The sequence below is a fragment of the Netta rufina genome (genome assembly GCF_964035555.1).
Source record: "Netta rufina genome assembly, chromosome: 3".
NCBI lineage: Eukaryota > Metazoa > Chordata > Aves > Anseriformes > Anatidae > Netta > Netta rufina.
Genome location: NC_140125.1, coordinates 73238984 through 73261504, shown reverse-complemented (window position 1 = coordinate 73261504; position 22521 = coordinate 73238984). Strand labels below are relative to the sequence as shown.

At 36.6% G+C, this 22521-nt stretch overlaps 1 protein-coding gene across 1 annotated transcript in view; it reads left to right on the top strand.

The window, feature by feature from the left end:
- The window catches only part of AK9 (adenylate kinase 9), a gene marked incomplete at both ends in the record, with an annotated part of 68974 nt that overhangs the window by 42937 nt on the left and 3516 nt on the right, over positions 1-22521 (top strand). The window contains 11 exons of the mRNA XM_084284439.1: positions 5274-5392; positions 5845-6064; positions 8041-8103; positions 8879-9088; positions 10366-10584; positions 13384-13597; positions 14147-14348; positions 15564-15710; positions 19228-19448; positions 20684-20880; positions 21403-21572. Coding sequence (XP_084140565.1) covers positions 5274-5392; positions 5845-6064; positions 8041-8103; positions 8879-9088; positions 10366-10584; positions 13384-13597; positions 14147-14348; positions 15564-15710; positions 19228-19448; positions 20684-20880; positions 21403-21572 — 1982 coding nt within the window. The remainder of the gene's footprint in view (positions 1-5273; positions 5393-5844; positions 6065-8040; positions 8104-8878; positions 9089-10365; positions 10585-13383; positions 13598-14146; positions 14349-15563; positions 15711-19227; positions 19449-20683; positions 20881-21402; positions 21573-22521) is intronic.

Here is a 22521-nt window from a genome sequence, read left to right as displayed (position 1 = left end):
GCTCATGTTACATTATTTACTTGATAAAATTAGGGAATAACAGTTCTTTCCAATAAAATAATACACATATTGACTGTGTTTTCTTATGAATGCCACAAAGATTTTCCCAAACATTTATAAGAATTATGTATGGTTGTTTTGTTGTTGTTGTTGTTGTTTTGGTTTGTCTTTTCTTTTTTTTTCCAAGATACTAGAGTTACTAAATGGGACAAAGGAAGACAAATAGAGAAAAAAAAAAAAAAAAAAAAAAAACACAAAGTCAGAATAATAATGGGAAAGTATGGTTTTCTTCAAGTGCTTATAATCAGTAGGTTCAGGCTGGTACACATAAACCAGTTGCAAAGAGTTTTAAAATGTTCCCCAGCAGTGCTCTGTGCACTGTCTTGGGACAAAAAGAATAGAATGCTTAACCATCCGTTCAGTCTGACCATCCCATGTTAAAAGTCAGAAATATTTCGATGTTCATACCAGAGTAAGGTACGGTTTTGGTTTTCTTTGTATGATTGTTTTTAATATGTTTTATTATCTGGATTGTAGTGTTGTCTTTTGTTCTCTTATTGTCAGAGGAGTTTCTAAACAGAAAAAAAACCTCTTAGGTAGATAAAATATGGCTTGTGGTTTAAAAAAATGTTTCACATAGCTGGATACTTATGATACTTGTAAAATAATTCATGAACAATAGTTTTTGGGAAATTAGGTGTTTTCCTTAAGTTTGAATAGTTACTGTAAATTTTTATACATACATATTCTAAAACCTCTCTCATCCCCAAGCAATAAACATTTCTGTTTAGCAATAATCATTTACATAATTATTTACCAGGAGACAACAATTTCTTTTATTAGGCAGTAATGTACTGGGGGAAAAAATGCAAGGCTTTGATGTCGATGATTTTTTCTTTAGACAGCAATGGATATGATAAAAGCCTTTATTGTGTAAAGAAATCACTACACATAGGTACTCAACATAAAGATCTTTCAAAAATGCATAGTACAAGAAACTCTACCTTCTAGACAATACAAATAAGGTTTTATCCAACTCTCAAAGCTTCAGGAAGAAATAAGTTTCTGCATCACATTCTAAGAGCCATTTTTTTGTTCTCCTGATAGCTGTCATGTTTCTTCATGTTACTAGTCATCAAAGACTTTCAAAGACATCCTAGTACTGCATCTAAGGAAACACGCAGGAGGGGAAGCAGGCTGTGGAGGAGGCATACACACCATCATCCATGCATGGGATTGGGAAGTTAAGTAATTATTGGGAGTTGAAACTAGCAAAGGGTAGAAAGAAGGATATTTACAGGAACAGCAGCAGCAAAAGGAAGACAAAGAAAATAGGAGTCTGCATCTGAATGGGGCAGGTGGCCTTTTTAAGATACTGAAAAGGCTGAGGTGCTCAATGCCTTCCTTACTTTGGTCTTTACAAGTACAGTCTAGTCTGTAGCCTTCTAGGTCTCAGTGCAAATAGGAAAGCATGCGTAGATAGTGGTACTACATACAGCAGAGTAGGACCAAATGAGTGCTTGTTTATGGAATCTGAACATACACAATTCAGTGGGACTGAATGGAATACATTCTCAGGTGCTTGAGGAAGCTGCCAAAGGTTCATTCGAGGCCACTTTCTCTTGCCTTGAAAAGTGGGGTAGGGAGGGGTCCCTGATAACTGGAAGATAGCGTTCCTGATGAAATAATACAAGAGCAGGTAATATTGGAAACAAATGCCTCAACACAGATGGAGTACTGATCAAATCATGGATGACAGAACAAAATTTCAGGTTTTCATCAGTTAAATCTAAGAGGAGGTTATTTTGGCAAGCCTGTTTACAACTTGATCATCACAGCCAAAAATAAGGCAAGTGTTCTTGGCACTGATGTTTATGGCTGGCTCTCAGTCAGCATTATTAATTTTTTTTATTATTTTTTTGGCACCGAGACAGTGTTTTACATTGATGCCCTTCTGCTAGTATTTTTTTCCTCATCAGCTTTTTATCTCCTGGTAAACAACATTCTTCTACATTAGTATTTTTTTCTTAGACTTGCTGTAAAGTGCTTTATCTGCGGGCATGACCAAAACACAGCTGATATAATTGCAGTTCACTTTAGAAACCTGTTTCTAGCTCCATTTGTAGGCCAACACTGTAGGGCATAGTTTCCAAGATTATGGACTGCTTAAGCATTTCTCTGGGTGTGATTACCACCAAATTGTATGATTATCCTGTTTTCCAAAGACCCACTACTTCTCCTAACTCAAATCCTTGAAGTATATCTCTTGAAGCTTCAGGTAAAAATCAATTATAATATTCAAAGCAAAAATACTACAAGGCAAACAAAACACAGCATTTAGTCTGGGGAATTTAGCAAGCAAATATCATGGTGGTTTTAGTGTGTCAGCCAAGCCCTTGCAGCTTTAACCAGTCTGGAGAGCCAATGACCTATTTTTCACCTGGCAACTTTCTCCTTAGAACTACCAAAACACTGGGTGCTCTTTTCTGCACCTAGAATACACATCTCAATAATTTCATCAAATACAGACGCATTTTCAACACTGCATCTACAGTGATGTCAGTGATACATTTTTACATGTGTTTTGCTGTTTCTCCCACTTCACACAGTTTTTTCAAGATATCTTTGTGGCTACCGCTCTGTCTTCTTAGGTATCTCATATGCCATATTACCATCTTTTAATATATACCCTTTGTCAGACAGTAGAGGAAATATTACTCACACACACACTTCATTAGACCTGTGGCTTCCAGCATTTTCTCAGGTTCTTTTGGCTACGTTATCAGAATCAATGTCAGACATAAGAATTCTTATTCAGACCTTGTGGCAAGTGGCTCCCTACTATCATTTTGAGGGTTCCTGAACCACCTTGGATCCTTTTGTTAGTGAGGGTTATTGCTTTATTTTCTGGCAGGTCATGCTAACAAATTCTTGAGCAATTTAGGTTGATGTGACTACCTACAATGAGGAAAGTATAGCAGAACTTTATAATGAATTCCCAAGAGAATTTCAGGGTACAACTTAAATTAATTTGCTGAAAGAGACAGAGGAATACCAGGAATACCTAGCTGCATGTTAAGTTTTATCTCTAGGTGACTTTGGATGCAAGTTAAGTGAATGTTTCATGGCCACTGGCATTAAAAGACAAACTCATTTAGCAGCATGTGTCTAGTCTTCTTAAACAAACATAGATGACTTTTTAGAAGTGAGATTTTTATAGAAGTATGGCGGAAAAGGTATTGCATCCGTTAAAGGATACCAGATAGATTTCTCAGTTATGAACTTGGCCATTCTGTTCTCAGGTGAAAAAAAATCTCAACTAACTAGAAAATAATATTTTCTTCTGTGAAATATTTCCATGAAAAGTTAATACTGCAGCTGAGTAACAAAGATATCTTTCTGACTTCTAACGTCTATACTTCCAGTATATCTTTAAAAGTATATATTTTGACACTGTGACTGATATAAACTAATCCAGGATCATCAACTTATATCCTCTTGTCATTCCTTTTTAGTGCAGTGTGTCAGGAAGCCATTCTATGAGAAATGCATCCTCAACCATATCAATCTCATATGCTGAAAAAATATTTTTGCACAAAATCTTAAAAGCTAGATTTGGTATTTGAATGCTCAGCACGTGACTAGTCATTAATAACCCTACTGCTTTATAGAACAATGTTATCTTTGTGATATATGGTCACACTCAGTAATCCTACGTACATTTCTTTGACATCTTTGTTTTGATTACATCAAAAGTTAAAAATTGCTCTTAAAAAGTAAATAAATAAATAAATTTGATGTAAAGCAGTGTAGTCTTCCAGCATGAGAACATGTAAAACTAAGTGGAAAGCTTCCTGTAGGCAATTAGAAAGAAAGAAAAAAAATTAAAAAATAATAAAAAAATCAGTTTCTATTCCTCTGAGTTGAGCCTATGTATAATTAAATATTTAACAATTGTGCTTGGTTTAGGTTTCATACAGCAGTAATTTTGAGCTTGTCATGCACTAGTTTAAAATACTTCCACTTTTGCCTGTTGAATAATGTATATGTTTCTGAGAGGTTTATCTAAGATATTTCTATAAGTGAAGAACTTAATTCTATCAGGACACTTGGATTTCTAACAGAACCTCCATCTGTTCTCGTCATCTTGCTGATTTTACCACTTTTCAATGAAAACTGTATGTTTTTACCACCCCCAAAGTATATTTTATCAGTAAGATGATTTCATTAATTTTCATGAATTCTATTTCATGTGAACAGTAACATCGTGGGTGTTCAACTCAAGTGCATGGTAATTGTGATATCCAACCTCCTTGTCAAACAATGACAACATTACATCTTAGTTAACATTTTAGTTTCTGCCCAGAGCATGCATTAGAAGCAAATCTCCCATTTGTTCCCACCTTTTCAGTTCATATAGAACAGTTTCAGAGTACATGAACTGAATTCATCTTGAAGCTAAACACAACAATACACTTCAGAAACATGCCTAATGCATTTCATCTGCTTCTGCTAATGGATGTTCAATCCACAAGGCCAGATCAGAGCTAGGCTTAGGTACTACACGTAACAGCTGCACTTTGGGACTAGCTTTTAGAGCAAGCACCTCTCTGCATTATCTGCAGGCAGCCTTCAGGCTGTTTATGAGGCAGCCATTTGGACAATAATGGAAATTAAAGGTGAGAAGACATCAAAATGTATTGTATTCATGGCCACCTTAGGCACTGCCCTTGGAGAGTCATGTAAATGTAGCCCATGGGACCTGTGCTTTGTAAAGCTGAATTATTATGCAATGTTGCGCTACAATTTTTGTTGTCTTTGTTGTTATTTTAATAGTTACCACATACAATTAATGAAACTATGATGTATTTTCTAAGTTTCTGAGGCCCACTTTTACATCTAGTGCTTCTAAATGATGAACTGATTAATGCCAGTTAGGGGCAGATGCCAAACTCAGTTATGGGAAAGCTAACCCCTAGTATAGCCAGCACCAAGCTTGTGCCCTTCAGGTTGATAGGAAATTGCCCAAACTCTAGGGAAATATCCAACCTCAAGCATGTAGAAAATAACCCACAAGTATTCCAGGCATTAATTTTATGTATAATGTAGTACAATGAAATGTAGCAAAGGAGTTTACTTTGTTTCTGTTGGATTAAGTCAAAAGAAGACTGTAACCAGTGCCTTATTTAGACAAAAAGAACAGCAACTGTCTCAGATCTTTTCTCTTTCTGTTTCGTTTGTTTTCATTTGTTGTGGATTTTCTTTATATAAAGGAAGTGGAGTTAACTGATGAGGAAGAAGCAATCAAAGCAAATCTAATGGATTCAGAGGCATTGCCTCCAGAAGTACTTGATAACATTGTCCCTGACTGGTGGAAGAAAGAGCCATTCCGGTAACTGTAATTAGATTCTCTGTTTCTTTAATTAATCTTAGGAAGTATATCATCCACCGTGTCCACAAACACAAAAGTGCTGTGACAGATGTTACCAAAATAATGCTTGGGGCATGTTCTCTTTGAGAGCAGTGGCTAAGAATTACAGTTTTAGGGTCACACAAATAATACTGAGGACACCATTTATTTATTTATTTATTTTAAAGTTATTTTAAAGTAACTTTTTATCTCTGTACTTTAAAACCCCATGAGAAATAAATGCAATAGTACAACAATTAAAATATGTAGTGATTTATCACTTTTACATTGTGAAGTTAATACATGAAAGTAATTTTTAAATTTTATCATTATAAGAGAGTTTTTGTTTGTTTGTTTTTTAAATTCACTGCAGTTTCTCTGTGATGCACTTCAAACTACATTATGTAACGATAAATATCTATTTTTTCAATTAGGTCCACAGGCTTTATACTAGATGGTTTCCCTCGTACTTTAGATGAAGCCCAGTATTTGTCAGAACGAGGACTCTGTCCTGATGTTGCAGTTTATATTAATGTAGAAGAAAATGACATTATCGACCGTCTTTTTCCTCCACGTCTGGAAAAATGGAAAGAAAGACATAACAAAAAAATGGAAAATAAAAAGAAACTGAAAGAACTGAAAGCAAAAATAAGGGTAGGTTTTTAGTTCTGTCAACCTTTTTGCAATTTCAGGGGCACAGGTCTGAAGACAGATTCTAAAACTCCCAAAATAGTGAAGAGCACACAGAACAGATATAGGAGCCAGGAGACACAGCTCCCCACATTCACAGCATTCCCAGATTCATCATAGGAACCAAAAAGAATTCATTTCTCCTTTTCTCATCTGCCCCTTCCACATTAGCACAGCCTGCTGCAATTAACTCATGCAGGAGTGTAGATATCTGATAGATCAAGCAAAGTAACTGTGCTGCTGGACACCTGGCAGTGTGACAGCACTATTACTGAATAGGTTACAAGTGACTTGAAATAGAAGTTTCAACTTCTATGCAGACATGTACAATCCGTGCAAGATATTCAAGGTTCCTAACTTTCTATAAAAGGAAGTTATATTACTTCACATGTACTTTCAAAAAAGGTCCAAGTTACTACAGAGCTGCTAACACACAGTATGTTAGTACAATGGAGCTTGGGACAAGACCCATGTGGTACCAGTAAGTTACATTAGCTGCTTGTTCCAGAGGTTGGCTCTGAGAATGCATATAATCTTGCAGAACTCAAGTATTTTTTGAATTTATCTTCCCTGACACAAGCTGGAAATCTATCTGGAAAAGGTGCATTCTAGTGAACAGCCTGTATCACTGTATTAAGCTCACCTTGTAAGCACTTACTCTGAGAACTCTAGTGACAAATATGTGTGCTACTGATTTTAGGGTCCAAACTTCTACGGTGTAGGCATCAATACATCTATTAACAAAAAAAGAACAGTAACAGTCTGTTACTTAAAACACATACACAAAGCAACTATGCAAATTGATCGAGGCATAAAAGACCCCCACTTAGAAACAAAGAAAGGTGAGAATCAGGATTTCTGGAGTAACAATATTTTGATCTTTTTGCAGATGTGTATAGCATTACAGTTTTTATTTGCATGTTGACTATTTTTCCATAGCATACAGTCAGTGAGCAAGATGGACACTTGTGAGACTGGGGTATGGGTGGGCGCGCTACTCTCTCTTCTTTCATTACTAAAGTTGCATGGAGAATCAGAAAAGCTGATACACCTGTTGAATGCTGCATTAGTTTCCTTCTGCACTGAAAGAAGCTGGCAACAGGGGACTGAGGAATGAGTACATCTGCATTGCGGTGCTGCTCAGCAACACCTGAGTTTAAATAGCCATGCGAGTAAAGAAAATTAGACTGTGCAGTTTCTTGCTGCTCTGCATCCAATGCCCTGGTATCTAGACTACTTTGTTTAAAGTTAATGTGGATTTCTAACACTGCAGTATTGCCTGCAGTGGTGACGTGCTCAGTTTATCTGATCTCAGTTCAGGTGGAAGTATCAGAGTGTGCAAAAACAGCAGGTACAGGTTGAATCCCCATTAACCCCAGTGGTCTTAAGGAGAATGCTTCTGTGTATTACTTCTGAGACAGAATTTAATGACTGTGTATATGACAGGTATCTACTGAGTGTATATATAAAGGAATGTATTTTAAATGCTTATAACTTGGTCAAAAATGTGCAGTTTTAAACACACTTAGCAAATAGCACACATATAATACTCATTCACCCCTTTGCCAAATGGCAGTAACTACCTACAAATTTAGAAACTGTAGCTTTTCTGACTCTGACTCTTTTACTGACAAAAAAGATAATATTCAATATCAAATAATATTTTCAGTGTGAACAGAATCACAGTCTTTTCTTCCCCTAATCTCATTCTCAAAAGTTGCCAATTTAGTTTTACAAAAATTTAAGTACATGTTCACCTAGAAGCATATCTGGTTTTCAATAGTTGAGGCTACACAGACAGGATTTTTTAGCATTAGAAGCAACTCAAACAGAGTTTTAAGGTGGAAAGAATAACATTAATTCTAGTTCATTATACCAATTCTAAGAGGAGATTTATGAGAAAATATCATTGTCTTCTTACATCTTTTTTTCATTAACAGGATGAGAAGATTGCTAAAAGAAGGGCAGAACTTTTAGCAGAACAAAAAGAAAGGAAACAGAAGGTAAAAAAGTTACAAAAACTATTTTAAATAGAAGTGTTTGCATTCATAACTTAGAAATTTCACATTTTTCAGGGCAATATATAATAGTACAAATGTGATAGACTGTCTGAAATCTCTGCTTTCTGAAGTAATTTGGCAAGATGTTTAAATTGTTTTAGAAACTATTGATTCATCAACACTAAAAACAATTCTCAATACATGCCCCAATTCAGCAAAATACTTAAGAATATCTTTAACTTACCTACTTTGTAAGCATAAGAGTGATTGCAATTAGGTATGTGTTTTAAGTATCCTGTCAAATCCACAGTTAATGCAGAATAGGATTCTACCAGGACTTCTGCCCAAGCTCAATTACAAAGCATATTTATAAATGCATTGATGAACAGTTAGACTGCTGACAAAACTTGATCAACTACACCATCAGCTAACAAGCGGGTTCTTAACAAAGTCCTGCCAAACTACAATACCCAGGTATCTGGAACAGATACTTCTGAAAAATATTGTTCTTATCAAAACTGCAGCATAGTGATTAAGATTTTTAAGCATTCTCAAATACGATACTTCACTGTATGCACTATGCAATACCTCTGTATTTTCTTCTGAAATATGATTTTAGAATTTACTAGATTTTTCCTTGCAACAGAGGACGCCTCCAAAATGAGGTTTGGTTGAATTAATGATTTTTCTAATTCAAAAAAAAATTAAAAAAGATAGTAAATATTCGCTCAAAACATATGCATAGAAGACATGAAGACAGAATATTTTACATTTATAGGTTTTAGCAAGCAGGGAACATGACGAAACCAGTGAGGAGGAAGATGAGAGTGAAAATGAAGACATTGAAGCTATACTTGAAGAGGAGTTTTTAGAAGAAGAAGAAGAAGAAGAGGCTGAAGAAGAACAGGAGATTGATGCTGTTGAGCGCATGCAAAATGAGATTGCAGAGAGGTTTGATTCGGAAAGAGACAATTTACAGGGTGTACAGGTACCTATTCCACTGCTTATTTTATTAAATTACATGATCTATAAATTATATGATAATAAATGTACGATGCAAGAAGTCTTCAGTGTTATTTTAGTCGTCAGATTTTAAAGTTACAGTGCTTGTGCAATAGTACTGCTGATGTCATGATCTAAATATGTGAGCAAGATAAAAACTGTACAAAGACACTACATGCTTACAAAAGTATATAATTTATAAGACAAACAGAATAGTCGATTCAGGCAACCAAACTGGAGAATCATGAAGATATGAATAACGTTTCATATATACTTTTAAATGCAAAATTCTTATTAGCATTTTAATTATGTTAGCATGTGAATTATGTTAATTGGGATTGCACACTAGTTCACAGAATCACAGAATTTCTAGGTTGGAAGAGACCTCAAGGTCATCGAGTCCAACCTCCAACCTAACGCTAACAGCCCTCCACTAAACCATATCCCTAAGCTCTACATCTAAACGTCTTTTGAAGACTTCCAGGGATGGTGACTCCACCACTTCCCTGGGCAGCCTGTTCCAATGTCTAACAACCCTTTCAGTGAAGAAGTTCTTCCTAACATCTAACCTAAAACTCCCCTGGCTCAACTTAAGCCCATTCGCCCTCGTCCTGTCACCAGACAGTTAGAATCCCTTGTTACATTTTCCCCATTTTTCAAAAATTTCAAATAATTTTTATGCCTTTATTACTAATGCTATATAATTTGCTATTTCTGATACATTATTCAAGACTTTTGCTTATTGTTATCTGATTCTTTAATTGATGGTCCTCTTTGACATTGTAGAATCTTCATCTTTTATGGAAGAATAAACAATGACTTTAAAACGTTATAGCACTTGTAAAACTATTAATAATATCTTTATATTTTTGTTGAATAAGCTGGGGAATAAGAAGTCACCAGAGAGCAGCAATATTTTTAGACAGTAGCTAAAGAAAGCATTCTAAATTGTTTGGAGTAAGGAAGAATGATATTTGAATATTTTTATAAAATATATTTCTCAAGCTTTATTGTACTGTGTTCCTCAGTGTTAACTGTCAGATTTTCCAATTCTTTTTGAATACTGTGATACTTAATGTAGCCTGGGTAACTTGAACTTCAGTGGGGAGGAAGACCAGTCTCAAATAAAATTTTGCTGCTTTACAGGGACTGAGAACTTGCTCAAAAATCCTTGAAAGTTCACAGAAAATCTTGCTGATGGTTATTAATGAAAATCTGAACATGTTTATTATTTTAATATTTTATTATTTTTCAATTAACCAGGAGGAACTTGAAAATTTGCTAATACCACTAATTGAGATCAACGGAGGACGAAAGCCTCACATCGTACGCTACCAAATATATTGCAAGCTGAATTCTCTAGTGGAAAACCGTGGAAGCATTTTTGAGAAATGTTACCCGATAAGTTTGCCACTTGCACATAAGATGTTGATTTTCTTATATAAGTTTCCAAGTTCTTTTGGTCAGTGGGATCCAATCAAGGTAATTTTCTTGAATAATACAAAAATATTTTTAGAAAGTAATACTTTCAAAGAATATATTTCACATACAAATATTATGAGACAGTATCATGTAATACCAGTAATACTTAATGAAAACTACATTACTGAATCAAAACTACATCACTACAACACATACACAAAATACAGCAAGCATTTGTAATGAAAGGTGTTAGTTTTTTCAGTGTTGCAGCTAAACTAACACTGAGAGGCATTTATTAAAATTTGTTACACTAGCACTACTGACGCAGTTTAAAGGTGGCACTGAGAAAGAAAGAAATGCCTAATTGGTAATGAGCCATGAAATGTAGAACAACAAAGATATTAGAGCCTTCTAGAAGCAGTGAAAACAAGCTGGAAAAATTTGGGAGTTGAATTTGCAAGAAGTCGCGTAGGTGGCCATCAACACTTGCAATAGCAAAAAAGTAAACCAACACATGTTAAATATATGTCACTCATCAGCAATAATTCTTTGTTGTCATTATGCATGAATTTTGAAGAACAGTAAATCTGATTTCCTATTTTACCAGCAGTCTGGAAAGTTGAGGTCAGTCTGTACTCATATTTATCTCTGTGGGCTTATAGATTTTTATAGGTAACAAGCAAAATGTTAGTGGGTAATACATGTATTTTTTTAATGCTAGGAATAAAAGCAAGTTGGATTGTGAGTAAATCAGAAATAAAAAGGAGGGCTGATAAATAATAAAACTACAACAGCAAACAAGAAATAGAAAGCAGAAAGTTTCTGAAGGAAACATACATTTGGCCTTCATTTCACTATGCTAATTAATTTTTTCTTTTTGCACAGAAATCATGCTGGTCTTTGTTTTCACCTCTTCCAGATCATGTTTTTCCTTTTTTAATCTTGGTAACCAGAACTGTACGTAGATCAGATCTGATTAGGACTTTAGAGAATCAAAATACTTAAAGTGTGTTAGGATCAGAGCTGCCTTTTCCATGGCTGCATCAAATTGGCATCTAATAATCTAAATGACTGACTAATAGAAGTAGATATGTCTTCTCAGAATTCTGTCATTTCCAGTTACTGAATCCCAGCTTAATATATGAAATTCTTATTAGTCCCTACATGCTAGGACTTGAGCTTTGTCCTATTAAAGTCACTACAGTTTTGCTATTCCATTTCTTCAAATCCTTCATTTATGCTGAAGTGTTTTGTGTGTTTTGTGTATTGTTTTTTTTACCAACTAAGAAAAAAAAAATCAGTTGGAAGAAAGTCCTAGAAAGCCATTAGATGAAATCAGAGGAGTGTGCTGACAGTAGGAAATGTACATGCTCACAATAATGAAAGGAAAATAAGATCATTTTAAGGGTATTTTAGGATATTATAGAAATAATGAAATTGATTACAGACTGGAGGGTTTTCGAAGAAGGGCAAATAGAGCATATGACAATTACTTTTAAACTAAATTGATAGGGGGAAGTAGTTATGTAACTGATTAGATACCCAGAGAAGAAAAATGATGAGCTGAGAGAGGAGTGTGAGCAAATATACAGTAGATCAGACTTCTGGCATCTTATAAATTGAGGGCAAATGCTCGGAAATGACTTCTTGTGAGAACAAGAACCTAAGAATTAGTCCAGGGTCTGGCAAGGTAATGCCATGCAGCAAACAGTCCCTTATCTTACTGTATCAAGCAGATTGTCTTCAACAAATACTAATAGATTTGTGAGGTATGATTTTCCTCCACAGAAGGTGAGTTGGCTTCTCTGCATTATTTCTTGTACCTACCGATTTTTTTTTTCCAATTTGCTCAATACAGGGACAGATGTACTGGACTGTGGTTGCCAGGAGGCATCCTAGAGGCCTTTTAAAATAATTATCAATTTTTCCACATTACTTTTTTGTTGAAGGAACCAACGTAAGCAATAGGTTATGCATCAGTCAGTAACAATTTCACTTTCCCCATAGAACTGTAACATGAATACCATCTGGTCTTTGCAGTTTTCCCTACAAACGTTTCCAGTTTGTTCTAAAACAATTTTTGACACTTTAAGGCAGTTCCTCAAGAAAGGCTCTAACAGGGACATGACTAAATTCTTCCTTAGTGAACAGTGCTGCAAGAAATTCATTTAGTGTTCCTGCAATGACCATTTCTACCATCGCTTCGTCTTACTACTCAATTAGCCATCAGCACTACAGGCTTTCTAGTAGGTAACCTGATGTATTTCAAAAGGTTCCATCAGCAGTGTATTTATTTTACCAAAAGCTTTTTTGGCTTGCTTCACTGTGGTTTTACATTTCACCACAATTTAATATTGATGTTCATTTCTGTTTTCTTCTTTTGAAAGTGACTTCTGCTGAGTACAACATTCTAAGTGTATCCTCTACTGTCAGGCAGATAAGTGTTGTTTGTGTTTTGTTTTTAATTTACAGAGGAATATTTTTTATCCTTAATAGAAATGGCGTAAATTCTTTGAAAATTAAAAAAAAAAAAAAAAAAAGACAAAAAAATTGTTACACATTATACCTCTGATTACACTCTGCTGATGGACAGAAAGTGTTACGGTACCACCTACTGGAAACAGTGAATATTCTTTCTCTCTTCAGTGTTTATTTCATCTTTTTGTACAATTACATACAAAAATACCACAGACTCATACAAAATATTATGTCTGCCTGTATGTATTTCAGAATACTTTGATATTTTATCTCCACCAAGTGGTATTTCTCAACCTGCCTGTAAAACCACTTTTGTAGGATAAAGGGAGAGGGGGCTATGCCAAACCTAATCAGTTGCTTCCCATTTTGTGTATTCTACAGCTCAGTGAAGGAGAGGTAATCAAGCCAGCACAAAGCTCTGAAAACACACTCTTTCCTGTAATCCATCGACAATATATTTATTTCTTTTCAAGTAAAGAAAATAAAGAAACATTTATGAAAAATCCCATCAAATATATTTGTCAGCCAAAACCTAAACCACCTGTGCCAGTTAAGATTGCAATTGTGGGACCTCCAAAATCTGGGAAGACTACAGGTAGGAGACACTATTACCTATAAAGCAAAAAATTATCTAATGAGTGATGTTGTGTCTATCATTACTGCTATTAAAAAAGCTATAAATCTCTAATATTGTTGGTCTTCCTGCTCTTTTTATTGGGCATAGAAACCTTTAGTTACACTCTGTAGTGTATCATTTTATAGTCAGGTACTTAGGGATTATCCATCTTAATTTTATTGCAGCTTCTTACAAAGTTAGTGAACTGGAACTGCTAGATTGTTCTGTAAAAGGGGCAATAACAGAAGTGTATTTTCGAAGATATTTTTGAATAAAATTGACTATGGCTGCTGAGGTTTGAGCTAAATTGAGCTAAAGTGTGCCCTGGACACACCTTGCACGTACACAAAGGTCTGGGTCCTTTAGAGAGCTAATTGGGGTTAGGTGCCTGCTTACCAAGATTATGTATTGCAAATGACCCAGGGAACGAGTACATAGCTTGTAAGACTAAGGACATACTTTAACAGACTGCTAGGCTGTGATGTTGCTTATGTAAAAGTTGGTTGTTGAAATCAAAATGTTTTACAGTTGCCAGGAAATTTGCAAGTGTATATGGGCTGATGCGGCTGAGTATAGGAGATGCCATACGGCTAGTGCTAAACAATCAGCCCGAGAGTGCATTGGGACTTCAGTTAAAGTGGCACCTTCACAAAGGACTGACCGTACCTGATGAACTGGCCATCCAGGCCCTGGATGTGGCTCTGATGGGTTGTGTATGTATGAGCACTGGGTAAGAGTCTTTTTTGGGCTTTTTCTTTAGGGATTTTTTCAAGACATGACAGTTCCTCCAGAGGCAGTGATTCCCACATTATCACTGTAAAACCATTTCACTAAAACACATCAGATGCATTAAGAAAATAACCTGTCCAAAATGCAATTCTTCACATTACTCAGGAAAACCAGCCCAAAACATAATTTTCTGCAATTTTCAAGTCAGCTTATTCCATCAAATCAAAGTCATATGTTTTATGTTACCTTTTTCTTCAGCCAACAAGCCAATGCTTTCTATTATACATTGAAAACTGCCATTTTCTCTCTCTTATTACCAACTGCAGTAAAAACTTGGACACCTGATTCTCTCTGGTCAAGCAGACTGGTAGTTCAGTGTTCCTTTTTTTTTTTTTTTTTTTTTTTTCTGGTTTTGTTAAGAGTTAATTTACTAAGGAGGAACATAAACCAGTAATTCTTTCCAGCTAATTTCTTACGTGATCCAGATTTCCTATTTCTTTTCCCACCACTGAAACACTGTCCAATATGGGCAGACGTAAAAAGCTTTTCACTTCATGATCATGATTTCATGAAATTCATCTCTCTCAAAAGAAGAATTGTTACAGGAAAAGGCCATTTGGGATTAATCTCTGAAAATTATTTCAGCTTGAGATCAGAATTTTTTCAGCTTTTCTATCATGCTAAATACTGGAATACTGTTTCAGTAGGTTATGCCTCAGTGTTTATATATGCCCAGCATATAAAAAGCATTTCTAACATGAAGAAGCATTTCTTCTTCAATAGGATTAAAAAAAAAAAAAAAAAAAAGAGAGAGAGAGAGAAACTCAAATATTGTAAATCAATTTATTTTTCATCTTGAAAACTAATTCTCCCAATTCATATGGAGTTTTCACATAGTTAAAATTATGTTTCTGAAAGACTAATGTGTCAGAGTTTAAAACTCCATCATCTGTACGTCCACTTACATTTCTATACCTTTTCCCCCTCGTGTATTTCCTTTACTTGTTACTATTTCTAATTTTAGCTACTTGATTTTTTAAATTTTAATTTGATTGTAAGTTCTTCAGAAAGAAGACTGTGTCTGTCAAGCCAGGATTGATGGCATAGGAGTAGACTTTTGTCTCTGTTGAGAATGTACTGGGAATACAGGTAGTCTTAGTGGTTAATTAGGAACTTGTTTCCTAGAAAAACTGTCTTTGTTTCTGTTTGTATGCAGAGTTGTTATTGATGGGTACCCTGTAACAAGAAAACAAGTAAGGCTCCTGGAATCAGCTAGGATAATTCCAGTGAAAATCTTTGAATTAGAAATGGATGCAAAGGAAGTGTTCAGAAGAGCTCTGTCGGACAAAGAAAGCACAAATAGGTAGTGATAATCCCTGATATTTTTATACACATAATATTGTCATCTCTTTCTATGTATCTTTCTACGTATGTGCCTCAGTGCTGTATTATGAGAGGCTGCACTGCTGCATAATCCAGCTGCCTCCAAACTCCATATATGAACAGACATGGGCATAAGGCCCTTGACAATCTTTGATTTCCATAGAACAAAAATGAAGATATAAATTGTCAAAGAAATCTGTGGCACTCTCTGGACAGATCCCCAGAGCGCGTGGCTGAGGATATTGATATGCAATGGCATGCACCTACTGCTTAATTTAATAGATTTTAATGAAATTGTGTATCAAAAAATTTACTAGTTCACTCTGCTGCTGAAGTTTATTATTCATCAATTCAATATTATCATTATAAGAGAAATTGATAATTTCTTTAAGTCTTAATTGTAGTTCTTTTTAAAAAGGATAGAAATAATGTATACTTTAATAGCATACAGTTCATAGAATCATAGAATCATAGAATATCCTGAGTTGGAAGGGACCCTTAAGGATCATCAAGTCCAACTCTTGACACCACACAGGTCTACCCAAAAGTTCAGACCATGTGCCTAAGTTCACAGTCCAATCTCTTCTTAAATTCAGACAGGCTCGGTGCAGTGACCACTTCCCTGGGGAGCCTGTTCCAGTGTGCAACCACCCTCTCTGTGAAGAACCCCCTCCTGACGTCCAGCCTAAATTTCCCCTGCCTCAGCTTAACCCCGTTCCCGCGGGTCCTGTCACTAGTGTTAATGGAGAAAAGGTCTCCTGCCTCTCGACATCCCCTTACGAGGAAGTTGTAGACTGTGATGAGGTCTCCCCTCAGCCTCCTCTTCTCCAGGCTGAACAGGCCCAGTGACCTCAGCCGTTCCTCGTACGTCTTCCCCTCCAGGCCTTTCACCATCTTCGTAGCCCTCCTCTGGACACTTTCCAACAGTTTCATGTCCTTTTTATACTGTGGTGCCCAGAACTGCACACAGTACTCGAGGTGAGGCCGCACCAGCGCAGAGTAGAGCGGGACAATCACCTCCCTTGACCTACTAGCGATGCCGTGCTTGATGCACCCCAGGACACGATTGGCCCTCCTGGCTGCCAGGGCACACTGCTGGCTCATATTCAACTTGCTGTCTACCACGACCCCCAGATCCCTCTCTTCTAGGCTGCTCTCCAGCGTCTCATCGCCCAGTCTGTACATGCAGCCAGGGTTTCCCCGTCCCAGGTGCAGGACCCGGCACTTGCTCTTATTGAACTTCATGCGGTTGGTGATCGCCCAGCTCTCCAACCTGTCCAGATCCCTCTGTAAGGCCTTTACGCTCTCATTCGAGTCCACAACTCCTCTAAGTTTGGTGTCATCAGCAAACTTGCTCAAAATACCCTCTATTCCTACATCCAGATCGTTTATAAAAATATTGAAAAGTACCGGCCCTAAAATGGAGCCTTGAGGGACCCCACTGGTGACCGCCTGCCAGCCTGACACAGCCCCATTTACCATAACCCTTTGGGCCCTGCCCGTTAGCCAATTGCTCACCCATCGTATGATGTTTTTATTTAGCTGTATGGTGGACATTTTGTCCAGTAGGATCCTATGGGAAACCGTGTCAAAAGCCTTGCTGAAGTCCAAAAAAATCACATCAGCTGGTTTCCCTTGGTCCACCATATGGGTGATCTTATCATAAAAGGAAATCAGGTTAGTTAGGCAGGACCTACCCTTCACAAACCCATGCTGGCTGGGACCAATGACTGCTTTGTCCCCCAGGTGTGCCTCAATAAGACCGAGAACCAACTTCTCCATGATTTTACCAGGCACTGACGTGAGACTGACAGGCCTGTAATTGCTAGGGTCTTCTTTCTGACCCTTCTTGAAAATTGGCACAACATTTGCCAGCTTCCAGTCTACCGGGACCTCTCCAAATTCCCAGGATCGTTGAAAAATAATTGAAAGAGGTTCCGCGATGACATCTGCCAGCTCTTTCAGCACCCGGGGATGAATCCCATCCGGACCCATGGACTTGTAGGGATCCAGGTGGAGTAGCAAATCCCGCACACGTTCAGGGTCAGTTGGGAGTTTGTCATCCCCACCGTCCCGGCCCTCCAGCTCAGGGCACCCTGGGTCCCGAAGCTCATCATCGGCATTGAAGACAGAGGCAAAGAAGGCGTTAAGCGTCTCTGCTTTGCCTATGTCATCGTCTGTGAGGAGACCTTCCCTATCAAGGAGCGGCCCTATGTATTCTTTAGTTCTCCTTTTTCCATTTACATATCTAAAAAAACCCTTTTTATTTTCTCTCACAGACACAGCCAGCTTCAACTCTAGCTGTGCTTTGGCCACTCGAACTTTCTCCCTACAAACACGAACAGCATCCCTGTAGTCTTTCCATGACTAGTTCATGAGTTACTCATCTAAATCTTACAATTAATCTCTCTCTCTTGTTTTTATGAGTTAAATATTCTGTTTAAAGACCTATTGGATGTTTTTGAGGAAGACCACTAAGTAGTTTATAAACCAACAGAGAGTTAAAAAGAACAGAACATTCACCTTGAAATTAAATTGTATAAGAACCTGGTTCTCATCAGGGGAAGAATTTCTAAGAAGTTCCAGCTATCTTAGAGCATTATTGCATGTCTCTTTCATTTTCTCTCTTTCATTTTATCAAGTAATCAGTACAACACTTAATTGTTTACTGAAAGCCTAAAGACAATTTGCATAGCAAAAAATTAAATTAATGCTTCTCTTTGAAAACATTTACTTCAAACTCTAAATACCTTCTTGACTCTAAATACCAAACTAATTACATTTACAGGTTTAAATACAAATAAATGTACAACATCAGATATAGAGAAACGAATACTGTTAAAACAGAAGTTTCTCTTTTTTTTTTTTGGACTCATTTACATTTAGAACCAGAACAGTAAAAGCTTCTATGTTCTAGTGAAAATCTCTCTTCTGGTCTTGCATATTGTTTTAGAAGTCAAATGGATTATTTTCATTTATGTATATATAAATTTTACAGATAGTTTTCAAAATATATCCAAGGATTATGACTACTTCTCAGTTTCAAACAACAGTGTAATTCAGAATTAAGCCTGTTTTTCAATGAACTACTTACCTCCATTCTAATACTCTCATAACATTTTGTCTAGGGTGGCATTTTATGGTATATAGATTGTGTGTGTGTTGGCTAGTATGTGCTGACACGATCCAAAACCTTTACAAAATATTGAATTCTATTTGGGAAATAAACAACAATTTTTTTGTTCTTTGTTTCTGAATATAACTACCTGGTCAGAAGCATATAATGCATTCTATGATTCTATGATACTACTTTCCATATGGAACTGGTATCATTCCTAATAACAAATCTGTGTTTCTCTAGTATATTCTATTGATTCAGAAAAGCAGGATTTTTAAAAAGGATTTAAAATGAACTCTAGAATTTACATCAAACATTCAATAAAATGATCTAATCTTCAGACTCATATTAAGTCAGTGCTATTTTTTGTTGTCTTCAGACCTTCCTACCCTGTACACGACAGCTCACAGATTCTAGCAATTAAAAATTCCTGCTATAAACAGCACATTGATGCAATCAGGACCTACTATAAGAAGGAGCACCAGAACTGGTGCATGGTTGATGCCACTCAGAGCAAGTGGTGGATATGGAACAAAGTACTGCAGGAAGTTCAAGTGGTTGTTAAAGAAATACAGATATACCTGGAAAGAATAAAAGAAGGTAAAAGAAAAAAAAAAGTTGTTCAGAATAATATTAATTTCTTTTACAAGCTGTAATGTAATGAGTGCATTTATATTCAACTTCAACTTGCTTTGAATAAACCTAATTCCTGATTCTTTGATCTCATCTGGAGAGAGCTTGAAGAGATCTCTTGAAGACAGAAAAGGCAAAACCAACTATGTCTTTGCCAATAGTCTGCAGCCATCTTCCCAAAGAACAGGGTAGCAGAATACAGCTGAAAGAAGTCAGAGGTCTTGAAGTCCAGGGCAGATCTCTCAACTTTGAGTGATAACAGAAAATCACAAAGGGTACCCCAAAATACACAAGGGAAACTATGACTTATATGTAGCAAGATTCACAGAAATGTCAGTGGAAGAATTAGGAATGAAGGGGAAAATGTTAATTATAAATTCAAAAATAAGGTTAAATGTCCATTTGAGTTAATTTCTGAATTGAGGAGTGAAAAGCATGAAATGGGAAAGCTCCCACTTGAATTTGTGTGTGTCAGCATAGGTCAGGATTAAATATGCCCTTCAAATATGTCTGTACAGTTTAACAGGAATTTCTCTAAAGCACAAACATGTCTCATCTTCCTTATCTCATACCTTCCTTTTGGTTTTAACTTTTACAGCTCTGTGGTTGCACTCTCCTTACAAATTTCAGTCTGAAGTCTCATCAAGTTTGAAAAGCTGAGTTCTTAATTAACCTGAGTTTTATATGGCATTTTATTCAAGACTTTGAATATATTTCATCCAGATAGACTGTAGCAAGATACAGATACATTTGCAAGATACAGATGAATAAATGGGAAGTTTTCCTCACACCTTGCACTTTTTTTCACCAATGTTAAGAAATATAATAGCTGAAGTATGCCTTAGCAACACAAGGGATTAAAAATAAATAAATAAAACTGTCCCAGGGAAAACACACTAGTAAGCTAAACATGCAGAGTATCCCACATGACTAATGATTATTGGATTTCTTGAGTAAAGAAAAGGAAAGTGTCCTTTTGAGTAAAGAAAAGGAAGTGCTAGGAAAGTGTCATTAAAATTCATTTATAAAATGAGTTGCAACTTCATTTTAATATCAATCTATAAAAATTGATATTTTGATTCTCATTATTTGATATCATTTTCATGTAATAATCTGGAACATCTTCTAAGCTGTAACATTTCTACATAGAAATGCTTTACATTTCTGTCCTTCATTAGCAAAACATTAATTTTTATTAACAGGCAAAGCAGCCAGCATTGCTGATTTATGTATCACCCCTGAAGAGCTGCAGGGTCGGCTGGGGGAGTTTGGGCAGTACTGTCCCATCAGCCTTGCAGAGAAAGGTGAACTGGTTGACTGCTCTAGCACAGCATCACTGCAGTTTGCTGCAGAGTTTCGAGGACACTATTACAAAATGGCTTCACAGGAAGAACTGGAGGTAAGTGTCAATATGCTTGTGGGGAAGGGACTACAGGGGAAGGAAATGTTGCCTGGATTCTTTGATTCTGTGCAGAAACAAGCAATAGGTAATTTGAATTAGGCTACTATTACTAGTATTCTTGCTTTTGGTCTGTATACTTTGCTATCAGATGTCCAGTCAGACGAAATGCAGCTGAGAGCCAGTTCAAACCAGTGCTCTTCTTACAAATTGTCATAGATGAAAAATTCATTTTAAAGTAACCATTTCCTCCACTCTCCATCTGTTTTGGAGGGGGCTGAGGGTAAGAAGCCCCAGTGATAGCAATGGATAGTGATGGATGGTGGGTGGATAGTGATGATTTCAACTGAGAGTGGGTTGGAAAAGAAATGACTTACCCAACTGTAGCAGCAGTGCCAGCACACTAAGAGGTGTTGTAGAAGAAACATGTATCTAAATTTCATGAGCCAGTCCTCTGGAGTTTGACTAACAGTCTTTCAGTCCTTCTTTCATTATACAAACATTTAAATTCTCCCTTTACAGAAATTCTTGAGCAGACCTGAAATATATGTGCCACCATTGGCACCTCACCCTCTTCCACCCCCAGACATGCTACCAAAAAGACTAACAGCTGCAGAAGTGAAGGCCTTATTCCCCAAAAGTGCTGAAATGCAGGGATACTGTCCAGTCACTTACCTGGATGGAAAACAGAGGTACATCATTCCTGTTTTTATAACTTGAATTACAGACAAAGTATCCTATATTAACACATTAATGATGAAATGCTTTCAAAGTACTTTTTAATAACATTTGGGGTTTGGAAAGAAAAACTGATCACAACCCTCTACATTGTGCCTGTGGCCTTGCAAATCTATGCAAAATAACCTTCTGAAACTCATATGACTACAGGTTTCAGACTGAATCTGGACAACCTTGCATAGAAAGTAAAATGAGTACAAAATGTCTAAATTTGGGGACCCTGGATGATTTCCCTTGAATCTGAGTTTGTGTTCCATTCATGCCATAACTCCACCTCAAAATAAAATGCAGAAATGCAGCATTGTCCCTCTCTTCCATCTGCTTACAGCTTCAACATGAAGGAAACACAAGTGTGCAGTCTGGAAAGGAGCAGCAGTACACTATAGTGTGAAAACTGGAGACCAGCCTTTTCCAGACTTCTGCTCCTCTCCTCCACTAGTTTTCTTGCAGTAGTGGGCACTAAAAACATTGTTGCTTCAGCTGTTAAAAGATTTTGCATTAGTCTTTATTCTGAGGGTGAAAAATTCCCTGTCAACAGCATGGTCTAGAGTATTTCTAGTAACCAGACGAGGTATATCTGAAGCATCCCAAAAATCAGCAGTTTCTCTACATCTGTAAGTGAGAAAAGCAAGAGGGTTGGGTTTCTCTCCAAAATCCTTTAATGGTTATGAGGCAGGCTTATGTAGTGGAGACTTAGGTTGGCAAGGTGGTCACTTACTGAAGATCGAGAAGGACAGATACATAGGTCATCAGTTCTCTGAACCCAGGATTACTTCTTATGTATCTTGGGTAATGCCAATTTACTTAAATTGACAGTTAAATGGAAATGTATTAAATGCATGGGATCCATTTCGCCAAAGCTGACTGAAGGTGACAGCAAGCTTAGCTTTCTGAACGAGTATT